The sequence below is a fragment of the Photinus pyralis genome, unplaced genomic scaffold (genome assembly GCF_008802855.1).
Source record: "Photinus pyralis isolate 1611_PpyrPB1 unplaced genomic scaffold, Ppyr1.3 Ppyr1.4_LG7, whole genome shotgun sequence".
Taxonomy (NCBI): domain Eukaryota; kingdom Metazoa; phylum Arthropoda; class Insecta; order Coleoptera; family Lampyridae; genus Photinus; species Photinus pyralis.
In genome coordinates, this window is record NW_022170738.1 from 22,004,915 (window position 1) to 22,025,503 (window position 20,589).

Consider the following 20,589-nt stretch of genomic DNA (forward strand, 5'->3'; position numbering starts at 1 on the left):
TTTTCTGGCGTGCATCCTTTTTTACCCTTTTACAGCTTTGTGAGGTGATCTATTCTTCAGATAGACTGCGCGGTGTTGACAGCTTCAGTCCACATTCTTTAATCTAGATTTTCATGCGGTAACATTGTAGGTATACATACCTAGCTACCATTTTGCTCGCCGACAATAAGTTAGGCCTTCTGAGTTTGAGCTCTTAAAGGACCACTGATTTTTATAATTCAAACACGCACTTTACAATCTGTGAGAATATTAGCAGAATGAGTTTGTTTTAGACGAAAATCAATTTAATACAGCATAACGCAACTATATTATAATGACACAATGATTAAATTAATTATTATAACATATATGACAAACAACTTATAATAAGATGACGCTGTGTGGTTATCAAATATGATTACGTACTCCAACACAGACGGACAGACAAACAAAAGCATGATTTAATAAGGAATCTTTTCCGCGTAAAGACTTTCGCTACTATAAATGCAAATAGGTGCGCTGCACGGACCTCTTACTAAAAATAACAGGTCCGTGGTGCACTGTGAATTGAACCTTGTCGTGTATTTGTATCTAGAAAATCCAGGGATTGATGACATCTATGACTACACATCTTTATATTGTGATTTTATAGTTACCCTGTATATACATAACCTTTAGAAAAGATCTTCTGACGTAAACCTTAGAAAAACAAATTCCCTAAATCATTTCGTGGATGTTGTGTTGTGGGTGTTCTGTCATCTGCGAATGCGGTAGTAATCTTTAAAGCTGCAATGTACATGTAAAATTTGAATTATTTGAAAATGAGTGAATTATTTAAATCGGCTTTCGGTTACTTTACTACACCCAGTAATGACACGGTTGAGAACGGCTTTATAGGACAAACAATTGAAATTTCCAACGTTAAACTGAAGATACAAAAAGTAATTGCTGAAGGTGAGTGTAGAATATTGATTTTATTTTAGGACACCCACTAACCTTTCATTGCTTTAATTTAGGAGGATTCGCTGTAGTTTTTGTCGCGCAAGATATTTCCACAGGAAAGGAATACGCTCTTAAGGTAAAATTACGGTTTCTTATAAGTTCAACAAAGGAAAGTTACAGCGGTTGCTTGCTGCCGATGAGGCGCGAAAAAGAAATGTATTACAAGAAATTAACATTTTGAAGAAGTTAACGGGACACTCCAACATAATACAATATTTATCTACATCTGTAATTGAAAAGAATCAAACCAGTCACGGACAAACGGAATACTTACTTGTTACCGAATTATGTTCAGGTGCTTTGGGAATTCAAATTTTTCGGGAAGTTTATTCTTTGTGTTTAAGGGGGCTCATTAGTCGACATACTGAAATCGTTAAATGGACCATTTGATCCCGAAACGATAGCTTGTTTGTTTTATCAAACCTGTAGAGCAGTGTGCCATATGCATAGCCAGTCACCGCCAATAATACACCGTGACTTAAAAATAGAGAATATTTTAATATCAAGCGATGACACTGTGAAGTTATGCGATTTTGGTTCGGCAACAATTGAAGTACACCAGCCTGATGAATCTTGGTCCGCAAATCAAAGATCTACTTTGGAAGAGACGGTAGAGCCCGATACGTAATAATATAATAATTAAAGTTCTCGCGTCTAGCTTGCACAATTTACAACGCCCATGTACCGAGCTCCTGAAATGGTAGACACATGGAATAATTATTATATTGGGGCTCCTGTCGATGTTTGGGCCTTGGGATGTATATTGTACACTTTATGCTATATGAGGCATCCCTTTGAAGATGGTGCTAAGTTACGTATACTAAATGCAAACTATTCTCTTCCTCAAGATCAAAAATATTCCTGTTTTCATGGCATCATAAGTAAGTATCTGAGTAATATTTCTGAACCAAAGTAACCAGAAGGTTTACTGAGATATTTTTATGATATTTTTTTCTTGTCAGTTTCCATAGAAACAAATATATTCACATACAAGAAACGGAGATATCCCTGTTATGGTAAAGCTTGAAATGGGGTCAATTTGAATGGAATAAGTGGTTAAAAATGCACAACTGATTATCTGCTTGTATCATGCTAGGCTTCAACAATATCACATGGGGCACTAAATGTTTTAAGAACAGAGCAATTAAAGAATTTCTTGCAGTTGATCTAAATACTCCATGGCACATAATCGTCAAGTGACAAACCTGTCTAGTGAGAGTGTGTGTGGTTCGGAAAATCGATTAAACAATCATAAATACAACACAAAAAAGTGAAATTTAAACAAAACGTTAAAAACATTCAAACTCGAGAGTAGCTCTAGGGTCTTCATTGATTACAAGGAAAAAAAAGAGCTACTGAAAATTGTACTCAGTTATTTTCTTACTTCTTTTCCAGTTTATAGTTTTCAACCTGTCCAACATTGGAGAATTTTATGTCCCTTTAATCATGATTTTACCTCAGATTTTACATTGATATTTAAAATATTATGCCACCCCCTTTCACGGAAATGAAAGTACATAGGCTGTTATCTAATGGAGCAGCAGGGTTTTATGGGCGAAGAATATGTATGATATAGTTTGTGGTTATGGTTTTGTATTTGTGACATCTTACCTTATAATCAAAGGCGGTTAACATTCTAATATTTTTAATTATTGATTAACCTGAATCATCGTTTCAAAACAGGCTGTAGGTAAAATTCGATTGTATTGAAAACTAAATGTAATCAAACGTTATATCAGGGTGTCGTAGAAAATAAATAGATTACCGTTTAAACTCTAGTTGTAACGGCCTTTTGAGTTCAGAAGGGCGCTTTTCTGCTTTATCTGTAACAGATAAAGACAAACAAAAAAAAACAAGAGAGATAGTGAATAGTGCGGCACATAAATATTGCGTTAGCAATGTCTAACGTTTGACACTAATCAGGTAACTTGCATATTAAAACCGCAATTAACACTCAATAAGAAGCAATAATTCCATTTACGTTACAACAGTATAAAGTAGACAAGATCGGGTTTCGGATGGTATATTCTTCCTAGCGACAAAAAATGACGTACGTAAAATAAGAAATAGCAAAACAATTCATAAGAGCAATAATCTCCAAAAGGTTTCGTTAATACTTGCAGTTAAATAGAAACAATATTGAAGTGTAAACAACTTCTATCCAAGTAGATCACCAAGTAATGTACGTACCTCGTGACGTCGCCAATGTCAATCTAGCGGGTCCATGCGAAGTCATCCAGATTCTGGGTCAGAAATACTGAGGTAGATAATAACGACAAAGTAATCTAGAAGAGAAAACGATGATAGAAACTTCGCAGAGAAGGCAAAGCCCTAAAAAATATGTATTAAGAATAATGCTGAAATATAATATGTACAGGGTGGCCAAATAAGAATGCGAGGTACTGTATCTGGGAACCTGTCCATCTTAGAGGCTTGCGGTAAAAAAATTTATTACTAAAACGGCCACGAGAAAAACCTGGAAAATATTTTTAAGTTTCTGCAATGGGCGCTAGGGGGCGTAACTGCAATCTGGAATCTAAAAAAGTGATTTTTCTGTGAATTCCGTTATATTAACCCAACAAAAAAATGTCCGGTCTTTGAAGTTTACGATAATCTGAACCTTTTTTGTTTGACAATTTTTCCTGTATCTCTAAAAATGAGGTAAGTTTGTTTAAATCGGCTAAGCCGTTTCGAAGATACAGGGTGTTCTTTACGGAAACCTTTGAATACCCCCCACCACTTCTTTTTTAGAGATACAGGAAAAATTGTTCAACAAAAATTGTTCAGATTATCGTCGACTTCAAAGACCGAACATTTTTTTGTTAGGTTAATATAGCGGAATTCACAGAAAAATCACTTTTTTTAGATTCCAGATTGCAGTTACGTCCCTTAGGGGTCATTCCAGAAACTTAAAAATATTTTCCAGGTTTTTCTCGTGGCCGTTTTAGTATAAAATTTTTTTACCGCAAGCCTCTACGATGGATAGATTCTCAGATACAGTACCTCGCATTCTTAGTTGGCCACCCTGTACATACCTCACACCTCATCCGTTCAGCGTATTCAATGGAGCAGCCACAACACATTAGAAATAGAGATAAACACTTCAAAGAAATATAATATTCACTGCAAAACTCATGAGAAGTGATAGGCACAGTTATGTACTTAGGATGGGAGCAACTTCCAGGGTAGGACTGTGTCAATGTTGAACGAAAAGTCAACGTTTCATCCACTTCCGTAAGGGACAAACACATAAAAAAAATTAAAACAAAATCCTTGAAAGAAAGAAAAGCTTACAAACCTCGTTTGGACATATTACCCCGCACGCAAGCGGTCGACAAATAAATCTGGTCGTACAAGGTTTGCGGTATTCAGGCGCACTTAACTCTTGTTGAATTTGATGACAAATTTTGGTAGCTGTTTGGACGGTAGAAAACTTTTAATAAGAAAACCTTAACAATCAGCGTCGCTGTACTACACTGTTTGCTTTTTCAACTAACGCGTTGAACTTCTCACTCAACTTTGAATAACTTGCTTCTGCACAGATTTATGCTGACTGCTCAAGATTTAGCGTAAACAGATGTACACGCTTTTCAACCGTCGCGAAAACTAGCAGCGACACTTCCACCATCAAATAAGCTACTTCTTTAAAAACTGGCCAATCAACGACGGAACGCACCAAACGACCCCACCTCTCCAATGTGAAACGCGCAATTCTGGGAAACACCTAATTTGAATTGAATAAAAGTGATAGAATTTAAACAAAAATTACGCATTTACAACATTTTTAAAAGGAAAAATCAACACTAAGATGAAAATTCAACTGAAACGAACCAACTCTGTGCGTATTTCGTAAATAATCCCCCCAGATTTGCTTTAATAAATTCAAATATTCTCGTACACAGGGTGTCCCGTCATTATTTTTGGTGTTTAGATCAAAATAACGTCTACATGAAAAAAACTAAAATATGTTTGTCGACCAAAACGGTACTTTCAATTTTGTTAAAATTTTGTTTTTTTATTATCTGGTTTGAGCTAGGAAGCTGTTCTGCCACGAATTTGGCACGGGGTTTATGCTCACTTTAGAGGTGCGGGGTACTAGTTTCAATACAGATGAGTAACATCGCATAGTTGTTTGCTACCCGTAATAATCAGAACTAGAAAGAATAAGAAAGATGCAATACCGAAGAGCATCAGTTTATAATTGCCACGTTCGAATTCCGACTGCTGTGCGTATGTCAATTGTACAAGACGCGCATGCCCATCGGGCATATGTGCACCAATTTCAAGCTGTTGTATTTTGGTAATCATTGAACAGGTTTGACAAAAATATGTCAACGTCCGATGACAAACATGATATGGCACTTGTACAGTCGCTGTTGTCGGCTGTACAAATTATAATATTGTTATAATGTTTCAGAATCATGTCTTCAGATCTGCCCCACCGACAGACCAACAATAGTAGGAGTACTGGAACAAATTGCTGCATTAGCTGAAACAAAAGGCTACAATCTGAAAGCATCCCTAAATGTTAAACTTAAATCTAGCAACTCAGATATTCATGTGGGTCAAGGTGATAGCAACCACGTTAGCAAGGTACCCACGCGACCGCCTCCCCCTTCACCCGCCCATCAGCCGGCCAGGCCAGCGCCACCGGTAATACTTTTCTGTTTTGATATTTGTAAAACTAAAAACGAAATACTAGAGGCCACAAAGAGACCCTGACTCCATTGCAAAGGCACCAATGCAAAATCAATCCGATCCCAAGCAAAGTGCGGGATTATTTTCGTCGATCAAAGGTGGAGCGGGTAGTTTTCTGAAAAATTTAAAAGATACAAGTTCAAAAGTCATGCAGACTATGCAGCAGTAGGTTTATTAGTATTGGTGTCGAAATAAAACTATAAGCTTTGATTTTAGGTCTATTGCACGCACAGATTTAGACATTACATATGTGACATCTAGAATTTTGGTGATGCCTTTCCCATCGGAGGGCTTAGAATCGGCTTATCGTACTAATCACATCGAGGACGTGCGGGTATTTCTAGATTCGAGGCATCCAAACTTTAAGTACTCTATATACAATGTCTCAGGCCGATCATATCATTCACGTTTTGGACAGGCTAGAGTTATCGATTGCGGCTTTGCATATCCTGAACACTTTAAGGCGCCGCTATTAAATTCTTTGTACCAATTGTGCGAAGATATGTACCAGTATCTATCTGGAGATAGCAGGAATGTTTGCGTTATTCATTGTATGGTAAGTGAGCGATGAACATATACAAATGGTCAAGGTTTCAAATTCTAATTGGTGCTTTAAATCAAGTACACAAGTATCATTGCTAAGAGCAGGTACAATTTAGACAGAACTACCTATATACAATGCGTAAATTAACTCTGAATGTTCAATTTTTAAATATACAAGTCCCCCTTAAGATCTGCAACCAATCGTACCTACTTTCATCTTTTTCAAATGTTTTTTAATAAACGTAAATATCTGAATTATTTAATAAATTTGAGTTTCACAGTTAATAAGTACAGTAATATATATCTAAAATAACTACTAATTTTCTTATACAGGGTGTCAATTTTAAAACTTGCAGTCGGCCATATTTTCCAAACTAAAGAAGATATTGAAAATCGCGCAAAACCGTTTCGGGGGTATCGAGGGGGAACCAGAACCCTCTTAAAAAATCCTAAATGGCAACTCCATACTTGTGACACATCGTTGGAAAGCTACTGAAAAATGATTTCCAGTGGTACCAATAAACTCAATATTCATTGAGACAATTTAACAAAAATTTAATAATTAACAAAAAAAATAAAAATTAAGCCATGCCTATCTTCAAGATTTGGTCGCTAAATTCGAAGAAACGGGATCTGTTATCAATAAAAAAAGAAAGCAACCAATATTGCTTAATGAAGCAGCTCAGGTTGAAGTTCTTGGCCAATTTGCCATAAATCCCTCAATGTCAACATTTAGTTTTTTTTTGTTAATTATTAAATTTTTGTTAAATTGTCTTAATGAATATTGACTTTATTGGTACCACTGGAAAGCATTTTTCAGTAGCTTTCCAACGATGTGTCACAAGTATGGGGTTGCCATTTGGGATTTTTTAAGAGGGGGCGTGGGGGGTTGTCACTTATAACGTCATTCTGGTTCTCCTTCCATACCCCCGAAACGGTTTTGCGCAATTTTTCTTCTTTAGTTTGGAAAAATATGGCCGACTGCAAGTTTTAAAATTGACACCCTGTATATTATACAGGAATATACAGGGGTGGCAATTTGAAAACTTACCACCCCCCCATGTCTTAGTAAATAAAATTTTTTAATTTGCACGATAATTACTAACCTATATGTAATGCTATTTGGTATGGTTGGAAAGCATTTTTTCAGAGCTTTCCAACGACGTATCACACATGGGAGGTCACTATTTAAGATTTAAAAGTTCGAGTGGCTGGAGCGCAGGGGGTTGGAGGGGGTGCGTCACCAACTATGTCATTGTGATTCCCCCTCCGAATTACCGAAACGGATTTTGATTTTTTTAAATATCTCGTTTATTTACTAATGGCCGTTTGCACCGACAAATTTAAGTGGAGCTTAGCTTAAAATCCATGGCAACGATTATTGAGACGATGGTTGCCATGGATTTTAAGCTACGCTTAAGCTAAGCTCTACTTAAATTTGTTGATGCAAACGGGCATAAGACATGGGGGGTGCTAAGTTTTCAAATTTGCCACCCTGTATATTACACTGCTGTTAAATTGGTATGTAAGGTAGGTTGCATAACTGTCTGGCATTGCATTGACTTGTATATTTAAAAATTGAACATTGGAGATTTGTATGTTCAGAGTTACAATTTACGTACTATAGAGTTTTTGATAAAATGAGCATGTGAGAATTTAAAATTAATAAATGTGAAACAATTATGAGTCACAGGTAAAGTTGAACTGACACAATTACGTTTTAGGATGGTAAATCAACTTCAGCAACCATATTGTGCGCATTATTAATTTATATCCGACTTTTCTGTGTTCCTGAGGATGCGTTGCAGCTGTTCGCCGTAAAGCGCATTCCGCCAAATATGCTACCGTCAGAGCTGCGATACCTTTATTACATGACTGATATTGTACAAAATCCACCCAGCTATCCACATTATAAGCCAGTCACGCTAGTTTCTTTACAAATGCAGCCTGTACCGCTATTTACAAAAGTGAGGTATGTGATTGTTAATGTAAACGATGAGAGGAAGTACAGTGCATGTTTTTAGAGATGGATGTCGGCCGTATGTGGAGGTATACAGCGAAAATCGCTGTATTCTGTCGACATTGCAGGAATATGAACGAATGAGACTGTACAATATATCAGAAGGAAAGGTATTGTTCCATTAAAAAGTGTTACCTTACGTCAGACTTTTGTTTTTAGTGTTTGCTTCCGTTGAATTCCAATGTATGCGGGGATGTTTGTATAATCATTTATCATGCTAGAAACATATTGGGGGGCGTAATGACTCAGGGAAAAGCAACGGGAATTAAAATCTGCCAGATACAGTGCCACACTGGTTTCATATCTGAAGAGGAAACATGTTTGCGATTTACAAAGTAAGTGTTTTTTTGTTTGGAATTACTTTTTGTGTCAATATCAGTGTGGTTGATGGCCGTCAGAACGATAGTAGTGAAAGTAGTAAGTATGCCAAGGACAAACTAATTTTTAGGACGTTTTTTAAGAATTAAAGTTGAAACTGCCATCCTGGGAGGGGACTAGAGGCTTTTGAGGATGCATTTGGGGGGGGGGGGCATATTTAACGTTGCAAACCATGTTAGTGCATGCTGACCGGCATCTACATAGATCTAAAACCTTACTCTTACCTTAAAACAAAAGGGCAAACTTACAGAATTAACTGACCTTCGACAGCCTCAGGCTTGTAACATTTTTTATTTTACGCCATCTATGTATTTCTTCTGTAACCGGTTTAGTTAAGATGTAAGTTATTTCTATGGTAGATTTGTTATTACCTTAGTTCTTTATTTTCGACGTTAGAGGTCATCCAAGTGTTAAGGTTTCATTGACCTGATTTCATTCTCTTGTCGCTAGACTTCACGCTTTGCGCCTTGCTCCATAATTCTATCCCTTCTTTAATTTGGTCTTGAGTACAGTTGTACTTATTCCTTTGAAGAGAACATCTTGCCTTTATATTGGTTACGTGCAAATTTTTCTTGATACACCATTACTTTTACCTGAGGTATTGTGTCTCTGAATAAGGCTTTTTGTAGTGGAGATCACCATATTTTTTTGGAGCGTTTCTCTCCATTTCTGATGCATTGTGACTGCTCCATTGTATACCCTTAGCGCATTTATATTTGCAAGTAATTAGTGTGAGGCCTTTGTCTTCCCTCATACTTCGCTCAGTGTTCTCATCCTTTTCTCTTCTGGAGTACTTTTTCGTTATTATCTACCTGGATATTACGTCACGTGATTCTGCCTACATTACCTTTTGGTGACCTACTTCCATGGAAGTTGTTTACTCCTCCTGTTTAACTGAAAGTATTAACGAAACCTTTTGGAGATTATCGTTTCAATATCTCTAATTGTACATACCTAATTTTGTCGTTACTGCAGAAGAATATATCCTCTTGTTTTTTTGTTTGTTTGTATCTGTTACAGTTAAGACAGAAAAGCGCCCTTCTGAGCGCAAAAGGTCGTTTCAACAAGAGTTCAAAGGTAATTTTTTATTTTCGACGACTTCCTTGATATAACGTTTGATTACATACTGGTTTTCGATATCGAATTGTAATTATAACTACTGCATTTGTTTGATAGTCATTTAACAAGAATAGCTCCATTGTTTTCTGCCTGTTTTGACATTGATAATTTCCCTGATTACCCCCTTTTTGCTAAAAATTTATTTAAATTGAAGCATTGACATTTCAGATCTAGATATTACAGCGATGTAATATTTTGAGATCATTTATAAAATTACCTTCGATTGTAACAACAATGATTGTTTATGTTCTACACTGTCAAGACCAGAGCAAGGATCGCTTAGTCTGCATTGCTCTACCTTTCGGTAAGTATTCTCTCTCCTTTTTTTTTACATTTACTAAAGACTAAGTGGCGCCTATTCAGATTACTATTACTATATTGCCTTTTTACTTCGTTTTGGCTAGTATACTTTGCCTGAACTTACAGTGTGCTTATGTACTTGTGATATGGTTACATTTGCTCATAATGAACGTAACAGGTTTTTCATAACTTGTCAGAATTTGGGTGGTCATGACGAGATTTGTGGTGAAGTTTAAGGCCCTTGAGCAACTGTCCAATATGGTCTAAAAACACGCAATATGTTGCTCCTTATTTCAACCGTAGGGTGAAGCTATCTATCGATTCTTCTGCCCTCTCTGGTGAGTTTTATGCTTTTTGCGTATTTATTGTGGGCGGGCGGCGTCCAAATAACTAATCAATCTTGATTGGATCTCACTGAGAGAATTTCTGGGTTATTAGAACTCGTAGGATCAAGGCGCGGTTTAATTGGGTGCTCATAAAACACGTGCAAGTAAATCGCGAAATAGTTCCTTATGGTGGTTCCATCAGTGGCGCGATACAGTGACATCCAAAAACTCTAGTGGCCTAGGTTGAGGAGTGTTCCTTGTGCCACATTGATCTTTTTTGTTTACTACACTAACTGGCGTCAAGCTGAAATTGTTTGATACCACTATGTGGTCATGTCGAAGTTAAGTCCGTTCGAGTTTTAGCTAGAGGATACTCACAAAGAGAATGTGGAAGGTCTGAACTGGCGAATTTACCGACAACATAGGGTTGAAAGATCTAATGAGACCACTCAAGTAAACCATTTCTGGTTCCTTGTTAAAGGTCAACGCGCTATTGGCTGACTAGGAAACCCTGTATGCAATGTGGTGTATAGAGCATCACCCATTTTTTTCTTGAAGAGGACCATTACGACTTAAACAAAAAATTGGGTGGACGTTCCAACTCGAGGTAGGTTTTGAATGCATTGAATTCGCGTATTCATCTAAGATTCTAAGTCATTCACACTAATCCACAAATGTGGATTTTGGGGCACTTCCCATAGCTCACGCTTCTACTGGCGACACGAGAAAGAGAGATCGCGATTCGAGCTCTGGCAACTTTTGGACGCCCAAAGACTCGAAGACGTGCGCCTTGCAAAGTTAATGTTTAATGTCGCCCCTAGGAGAAAAAAAAATTCCGTCAAGGAGTCGTGCGTGCTACAAAATCACCAATTTGGAAATAGTCGGAACAAAATCCGAAAAAAACTGGAAAATCTCCACGTTAGTACACCACACTCGGGGATGGCGCCCAGATGTCGCCGACCCCACATCATGTAGCCTCGTTCCTAAAGTTAAGAGTTACACTGCCCCGGTACACTCTTCGGATTTCTGCAAGCATTCTACAGGTCCGCATTAGCTGCCAACCAGCCAGCCATTTTGACGTCATATCTCGAACCAGGACAACAACTAAATAATATTCGATTATTTTTGACTAGTTCGAATAAACACCTTTCATTTTATATGCAACTTGCTGCTTCTACAGCCACATTTGTGAATTAGTGTGAATGGTTTAGATGAATACGCTAATGTAATGCATATTACGTCATAACTCAAAATCTACCACGAGTTGGAACGGCCATCCAATTTTTTTGAAGTCGTAATGGTCCTGTTTAAGAAAAAAATGGGTGATTCTCTATACATTACATTGCATACAGGGTTCTGGGCGTCGATTCCCGAAGATGTGCTTTGTTCACATCGGCTGACCTTGATGTGAACGTGAATGTGACTGCATTCTCGAACCTATCACATCGAGCGATAAGTTGATCGAACGCAACAACTGGTCTAGACCACTCGTTGCGTGAAAGTCATGCGCAGTTGCAGCTACAGGACGGGTCTTGCAGCTGTTTTGCTTGGGATATTTTTACAGTGCCCTAACCTATACATTCACGTATTTTCTGTGAAATACAACATGGAATTGTTCCAGGATTTTCTGGTTATTAATAACAGTATCCATAATGCAAAAACAAAACAAAATACAAAACTGACAAATGACATTTCAATTCTTGTCTGTGATTGGTTAGCTCATACAGTTTGTCCACGATTCGGGAATGCAGCTAAACTTGAACTTATCCCTATCATATACGATCATGACGTCATGGTAGCCGGTCACATCACGGAGCATATCGACTAACTTCGGGAATCGATGCCCTGGTCAGCCAGAGGACTAATTGCCAGTGTGTCTATCATGTGTTTTTCAATCATATACTGGATGGTAGCTTTCGCGACGCAGTGTATGATTTATAATGCTAAATTTGTACTGGTCAAATAATTCCTCCCCTAAGCTCATGTGAAAATAGCATCGGCATTGGCAGGCGTCAATCCACAGTAATATGGGACAACTAAAAATCAATTTAAAGTTTGTAGATATGCAAAGTTGGCAAAATGGGTTCCGGAATGTCGCCTAACGACAAAAACGGTCAGGTGTAAATCCAATTGGTTGCCATAAAGAATTTGCACATTTTTTGAAATTAGAAAATATGTATAGTATGATAGTATGATATACTGATGCCAATGATGTTTGAAAAAAACACAAACGGCGCGGCGTCTAAGAGGGCAGTAATTAAATGTTAAAGTTAGCACCAGGCTCCGCCCTCCGTATTGGGACTCGTTTACGTGACGTCACAAGGCGAACGGAATGTCCATCTGGCTACGCGTTACTCATTTGAATTTAATATGCTGTGATTGCTTTCTGCTTTGTCATACCAGTTACTGTGTGCGGCGTATACCAATTGTTAAAGTTGTTTGTTGATGTTAACTAATCAATAATGGATGCAGATAGAACTTCCGCCGCAGTACTTCAGGTGAACAAGGAAGATATCGGAGAAGGTGTGTAGTAGGTACCAATGTGTACAAAATTTGTGCGCTCAATTTACTTTATAAATATGACCTACGGGTCGACGCAAAAAGTTTGTGCACTCGAGTTTGAAGCTTAATAAAAAAATAACCATTGGGTCGATTTTAATGGGAATTGTACCAAATTAAAGCCTGTTTCGTTCTACTACATTTTTGCAATTAGAATTATTGTATTTCTGGCATTACGCCGAAGAAAATGATGTATATTAAAGGCTTGTGGGATCATCCGTTTCGGAGAAAAACAACTGTTACGAAATCGGCTCTAGCGTTTACAAAATTTGTATGCTTATAGAGAAACGTTCAATTTTTTATGTCTTACTAACCTATCATAGCGCATTTTATATCTGTGATACGCGGGCATAAAGTACCACTTTATGCCCTAGGGCATTAAGTATCACCATAGTAACTCATTCATACTTAATGACAAAACTAACAAATATTTGTAGGTCATTGAAAATTAGAAACGTCAATTATTAATTGTCAATACCTACTAAATCACAAGATTGGCCTTATTTCGTATAGTTTCTCGAACTTCTTGCTCATTCACGATTAATTGAATTATTTAAAATTACGTTTGACGTTTGGATGGTTTCAATCACATCAACAAATTCGAACCACGCATACTTAATCAAACATAATGAATTATTTTGTAAACGAATTGTGACGAAGAAAACTATTTGTAAAACATAAAATTTTGTATGTACCACGGGCATAAGCTGATGTTTATACTCTCGGGCGACTAAAAAGCTCTCGGGCCATAGGCCCTCGAGCTTTTTAACTTGTCGCCCTCGAGAATATAAACATCACTATTATGCCCTTAATACATAAATAACTATTATAACATACTAAAATTTCAGGGCATTTGGACTTGTGGTTTTGTTTCTATTTGACTCTATAAAGTTTACCGCGACGCGGAAAACCGTGAAAACGGGGTACTTTTTATGGTTCGCGCGCTGTAATGATAATTAAAATTTACTTAAAAAAATTTTTGTTAGGTCAAAGGAATGCAGAACGAAACAGGCTTTTTGCGTCAACAGTAGTATACCTAGTTCCCATCAGGGTTCCCATATCACTACCACCAAGGTGAATACCACTAACCCCATACCAATAAATTCTCTTGAATGATCGTTAATGAAAATTCATGCAAACTATAACTCCGGTTCTGGCAAAAATTCATAATACTTTTTGCCTTAAGTTACAAGTTAAGTGGCAGAAGCCCACCGATCCGTAAACTATTTTAAATAATGTGGAATGCTAACAATAAAACTGGGTATATTATTTAGCCATGTTCGAAATACAATGTTCTATCCCATCAGTAACAAAGTAAACCTTCAACGGCTTATTTAGCACCTTTCAGTTAATAGCCTGGTGCGTTTTGCTATTTTCGGAAAACTTTATTGCTTGTATAGATCACCTAGTGATGCTTTGATTTCGGCACCTACAAAGTCAGGATTGGGTCGAGGATAGCGTCCAATAAAGTTTATCAGCATAAAAGAGTTAATTCTTGGCAAATTGTCTCACTGTGCTTGAAAGAATCCTGGTTCCATTGTTTTAACACTCCTCAGTTTTCACAACAACGACGAAATCACAAATCAGCGCAAAATAAACCCCGAAAATTAAGCCGCTGCTATAACGGCGTTCGCCCGGTGACGTCACGAGCACGGCACGCCCCGTTTTCAGTCAGGTGGTTTCGTAGGCGTGTTATTAAAATATTTAATTATCGAGTACATCTTTGGGCATTTGCACAAAATATTATTGCCAAAGACATTCAATTAAGGGATAGGATACGTATAACTCTCGCCAGGAAAGATTACCGGTCACAGCACACCTTGTGTCGATCTACAATCTATGTTTTTCTTAAGATGCGGGCGACTTCCAGAATAAGATTGTGCCAATGTTGAACGAAAAGTCTTTTTGTTCAACATTGACACGATACTATCCCCGAAGTCGCTCACATCTTTAGAAAAACATAGATTGTAGACCGGGATCAAGTGTTCTGTGACCGGCAATCTTTCCTGGCGAGAGGTTTAGGTAATATCTAAGGTTATTTGAAAAAGTATGCAAATTCTCCATTGCCATACTTTGTATATCTGATTTAAATATGGTTGAAGTGCGAGCGCAATCTACTTTTTATTAACTGAACTAATTACTTTTAGATCGGATCTAGATTGTTTAACAGAAGGTAATGGTCATTACCAAGAAAGGTTTACGGTAACGTTAAATGTGTTTGTTTCGGATACCGAACGTAACCCTTCTCAACCACCACCATGGATGAAAGATCAAAGTAAACGGAATTGCGAGGTAGTGTTCTCATCTCAGTTAGAGAAGGACGAAATTATCGACAATTTTGGTAATTTTGTCTTGTTGATTTGAACAATTTGAAAGATGATGACTGTTACAGCGAGCAAGCCTCAACCGAGACTAATGGAAGTGAAGCCACCAGAGCGGCCACCAAGACCTCAACGACCTGTGCCGCCTCCACCCGAATTAGTGCATCTTCAACTAAATGACCCAGACTCTCCTGCAAAACAAGAGGTATGCACAGCAAAAGAGTTTCGTTGTTAAAAGTTAAACTTGAACAGGTCACAAGTACAGAAATGGAGGCACAAGAAGATGAAGCGGTAGACTTACTAAATTTAAACTCGCTTTCAGGCACAGTGAATCAAACAATTAACACGGAGAGCTCAAACTTCTTTTTGCTTAGTGGTTTTGACGATAGCAATTCCACTTTCGGCGATTTTGTTTCTTCAAACGATAAGGACCCTAGTTTAAATTTTAAAAATGACAATTTATTCGATCCGTTCGGTATAACGGACTTATCTGACAATAAACGTGACTTATTAGGAGGTTGGGGCGGTAATACTGAGACTTTAAATAGTAATTGTGATGAGCAAAACTCGAACGATCTGTTTGCCAATTTAACGGCCGGTTTAAACTTCAACAAGCAGAGCTCCGCGAACGGTAACTCCTCCCCCTACATGGTACCGCCGACAACACCGCAGCACATGCCGACGACTCCTGCGAAATCTCCAATGAATTCTCGGCCCGATTATAGTAGATCTCATTTCGACGGGTTTAACAAAAACGATCCGAACGTCGACAATACCAAAAATGGTAAAACGAAACCCGCCGATGTTTTCGGTGATTTACTAGGATCTCAAGGTTACGAGTTTGCATCGAAGAAGGATAACTTTCCGAGGACGATAAATGAAATGAGGAAGGAGGAGTTGGTTAAGGATATTGATCCAGATAAATTGAAGATTTTAGAATGGGTAAGTGCGTTCTGGAATCCTTACGTCAGCAAAAATGTGTATGGGAAAGCATGCAGTACTTGCGTATGCAGTTACAACTGTTGAAATTAAAAACAAATCAAACTAAACAAATATAGAAAACGAGCTCCTGGGTATGGCTATAGCATGTGCAAAACCAAATTTTAAACCTGATGTTAGTTTTGCTTTTATTCCGAGTGGCTATGGATCAAATTTCATTTGAATGCCTCCATACATAAGAAAGTTGACACTGCGCATGCGCAAAATCAAATTTTGAAACTGGGGATTGGATTGACCTGGGCTCAAGGCTATCTCGATCTTTTCACTTGTCCCAATTGTTTAGCCATATGGAAGTGTCCCAATAATAATGGTCACAGGCATATCTATGGAACCGTTAATTGCACAGCTTCGGGGAAAAAAATTGTGTCAACAAAAGGGGCCAAAAGAAATCGCTGGCAATTATTTTCAAATTTGTAGCTTCGCCGCTAGAGGGTGTACGATTCATGGTTAAGTAGAAAAATGACTTTTCCTAAAATATACCCCACAAACATGCGGGTCAATCCATTTCAAATCGCCGCCCAGGCAGAGTTGCTGAACATTTTTTATTTTCCTGGTTTTCAAGTCATGGACTCCCTATAGGTAGGCAATCGGAAACCACTATTTGAAAAAATTTTATAAGCCGTAGTTTTTTCTGGCAGCCATTTTTTACATGGCAGTTTGGCCAATTTGATGGAAAAACGGGATTTGCGGAAAGTTTAATTGCCAAGTTATTTTTTAAGATATCAAAATAATTCAAAGACCCCTGTGTTCAGCATGAAATGATCTAAAACCTACATTATTTTAATTTCCCTTACTTATAATACTACCTGCAGCAAAAGTTTTAGTTGAGAATGCACTCCTTTTTTTTCTATGGCTTTTCAAAAATATCTGAAAAGGGGCTGAATGAAAACAAGTGAAAATTTTACAAAATGTTCTTTACACTAATGAGAATATCTCACAAAAAAATTATGACGGAGACTTAACTACAGTCAGAGTAATATAGTTAATGAAATTCAATAAAAACGCAACCTTTCTATACAGGGTGTTACATATAAATGTGTAAAAAAAATTGGATCGTAGAGGGGATCAAAACAAGCACTTTTTCCAAATAAACCGAGGGTCCAACGTGTTTCGTTTGGAAGCCACCCCCCACAAAAGTAGTGAAATTTGCATTTCTTCATAATTTTTTTCTCAGCAACCATGAAAGTTAGAAAGACTGGTGGCACGTCTTTGGATAGGTTTTCGGGTATGCCCTTTCCGATTCTGTAAACATTTTTTCAAAATTCTTATCACGAAACGCCGCACCCTTAAATGGGGGTGTGAAAAAAATTTTTGATTTCGACCAAATTTGGTATCTGGGTATTTTCGCACATGAACATCACAAATATCAAATTAGTTTTTGAACATTCATTTGAAGATTAGGCCTTCGGGTCACAAAGTGTCCCCCGCCTACTAGTGAGTGATCTAATTTCGCATGTAGTTAATTGAAAATGTCGCAAATAACAAACAAATAACGATTTAAGTCGATATTGTGATTAAATGATCATAAAAAATTCGATATGTCGATTATGGTATTGAAGTCTGCAAATTCGATTCCAAAAAGATGTAGATTGTGCGTCGCTGGGAGTGGTGGGAAAATGCTATTTAATTTAAGACCATTTCTTTTCAATTCAATTCATTCGATATATGTGATACAATTGTATCAACAACAAAAAAGTTTCTCGCATAGTGAATTTTGCTCTGCGCGGATAATTAATGCGCGATTTTGTAGGGCTTGTTAAAGCTACACTAATACCAGATAAGGCATTATATACGCATAATTGGAGGTGCATATCATTCTAGTTTAAGACACCGAAAGAATTATAAGAATATCGTTCCTAGAAACAGAAATATGATGGTGGAAATATAGAAAAACACGGATTTACTATCGTCGTTTCATCCTCAAAGACTTTAAACCTTAAAATTAACTATTTCCAGTGTTACTAAAAATTAACAAACACTATAATTCAATTGTCTGTATCATTGACCAGCTCTCATTGAAATTTCGTGGCTCTATGTTAAACGGATTTGGAGTAAAAAAATAAATAGTGTAGCCGCGCACGGATTTTCCATAAACCGTAATGTATTTAATATGTCCCGAACTGACTCCTATGGTCACGTGACTTTTTCAACCGCTCCGGCCTGTAGTATGTAGGCCTCGATATGAGCCATTGGTGTTATTTTAGGTTAATACGTAACATACTCAGATCTATCAGGGCAGCTTCACATTTTAGTAACTAAGACTCTATTGGCGTTTTGTTTTGACCAATAAATTCGTTCAACAGGTTGAAGGTAAAAGAGGAAATGTTCGAGCATTACTCTGCTCTGTGCACACAGTCCTGTGGGAAGGTACCAAATGGAACAAATGTGATATGCATCAGTTGGTTTCGCCCGCAGACGTTAAAAAGCAATATCGTAAAGCTTGCTTGGCCGTTCATCCAGATAAGGTGAGGAAACCATACTCCTAGTTCGTGTTAACGTGATTACTTGCAGCAAGTCGGAACTGAAAACGAAAAAATAGCTAAATTAATTTTTATGGAATTGAATAACGCTTGGAGCGATTTCGAGAATGATCCGGCACAGCAAAACATGTTCAATCACTAGAACATATTCTTTAAGATGTGTTTAAACATTCCATTATGTTAGACTTCCAACAAAAATGTTGCAATATGATTTCTGGGCAAAGTGAAATTGAAAAGAAAAAGCTCAGAAAATGTTGAAGTCGCAATTCCAAAATTGACCAATGATTACGTTTTACATTTTAGTTAAATTTGCGTACGGAAATTATAGATTAGTGGAACTATAGTGCAATACAATTCAAATTAAAAGTTCTCTAGGAAATTTTTTTACATTGGCAAGTTGAAAATTGGACACTTTAGGGATGCCTCTACTACGGCATAACCGAGAGATCCATTTCTTATTTGTACAATTTAGTTACTTGATTGATATTGCTTTAATGCAATGAAAATGATGCTTTAAATATGACATATTAGCAACTTTGTAGTGTGCACAATGCTACATTCTCACAAATTTGATCGCCTTGTAATGTAGTGGCTTCGGAATTTCGAACGCGTAACTAAAATGTAAGACAAGTATATGTTGGTGGTTAGGTATACTTATGTGTACTCACATTCTACTTCAACTTATTCACACATAGTACTTAAATATGTCATCATCTTACGGAAAAAATGCTTTATTAAGACGATACGTTCTATACAATACTATGATTTATACTGAATTAATTAAGGAGATTAAATGATATTAAATTTTGTTGTACATATTTATTCTAGTTGTTAGTTAGTGCTGTACATTAATTTAAAAATGTATAAATTATTTTTATAAACTTTCTGTTTGTAATCGAAATTAATAGAAAATTTTAGTTTTATAAAACCATAATAAATATCTTAAATATTGAATGTACCTACTTACTTTTCTAATATCTTAGTACGAGTTTTTCTTTCGTACAACCCCCAAACAATCGACAGTTTTCTTTCACCTTAGGGATTCCCACTATAGGCGACAGAGTTATCGAATTCAAACAGCCCCGACAAGTGGACTTTTGATAGAACAGCATATACAGGGTCGTGCAATAGTGCGTCGGTCTTTCCTAGCCTATAGCTGGTAAAAAATATAAAAAAACCTTTTGTGCAAATGTCAACTATACATGGTCGCGCATCTACAGAAATTGTTTTTAAATGTATGGGTGTTCCATTTTTACGGTGTGAATAGACAACTGATTTTTTTACTGTAAGACCCTATATATTTTCAGTTGTTTCGATCTCATTTTTTCACCTCTGCATGGAACCCTTTTCACTTTTTGGTTTTTGTCAACTCACCAAATTTTTAATTTTTTTCCAAATAATTCCCCATAAGCTAGCCCCCACTTTGATAAATCGTACTGACCTTTAAAGTGAAGAAATACATTTGATAAATGATGATATCTGAATAAAATAATAAAACACTATATTTTAATTCGTTTATTTCATATTTAACACAATGCACCTGCATTTATAACATAATAAGTTAAATACTTCACAATATACAAATTACGAAAAATTACTAACAAGAAATGTTACATCGAGGTAAAATGGTTAACTTTTGATGTCACAAAATGCAAATAAGCTCACGGCTAACATGTAAAAAAAAGTAAGACACAGAATTTTAAGTAGAATCGATTGGTTTAGCAGGTCTGGAATTTAAATAGCTCACAGCTTCACTATATGTCATATTATGGGTGTCCATAAATATTTTTGTACACAATTCAGGTAAAAGGACTTTAAAGAAGTACTGAGTATTGTCACCGAACTTCTTCGACAAATATTTTAAT

At 36.9% G+C, this 20,589-nt stretch overlaps 1 protein-coding gene across 1 annotated transcript; it reads left to right on the forward strand.

Moving 5' to 3' along the window:
• Positions 1-702: 702 nt before the first annotated feature.
• Positions 703-19,585, forward strand: LOC116175824 (cyclin-G-associated kinase-like). The gene is made up of 16 exons (XM_031494141.1): positions 703-933; positions 996-1,057; positions 1,102-1,276; positions 1,326-1,591; positions 1,640-1,862; positions 5,399-5,634; positions 5,684-5,844; positions 5,896-6,235; positions 7,947-8,194; positions 8,247-8,352; positions 8,402-8,577; positions 15,072-15,265; positions 15,317-15,450; positions 15,498-16,187; positions 18,548-18,709; positions 18,756-19,585. The coding sequence occupies exons 1-16, from the start codon at positions 801-803 to the stop codon at positions 18,864-18,866; spliced, it is 3,417 nt and encodes a 1,138-aa protein (XP_031350001.1). The 5' UTR covers positions 703-800; the 3' UTR covers positions 18,867-19,585.
• The last annotated feature ends 1,004 nt before the right edge of the window (positions 19,586-20,589 follow it).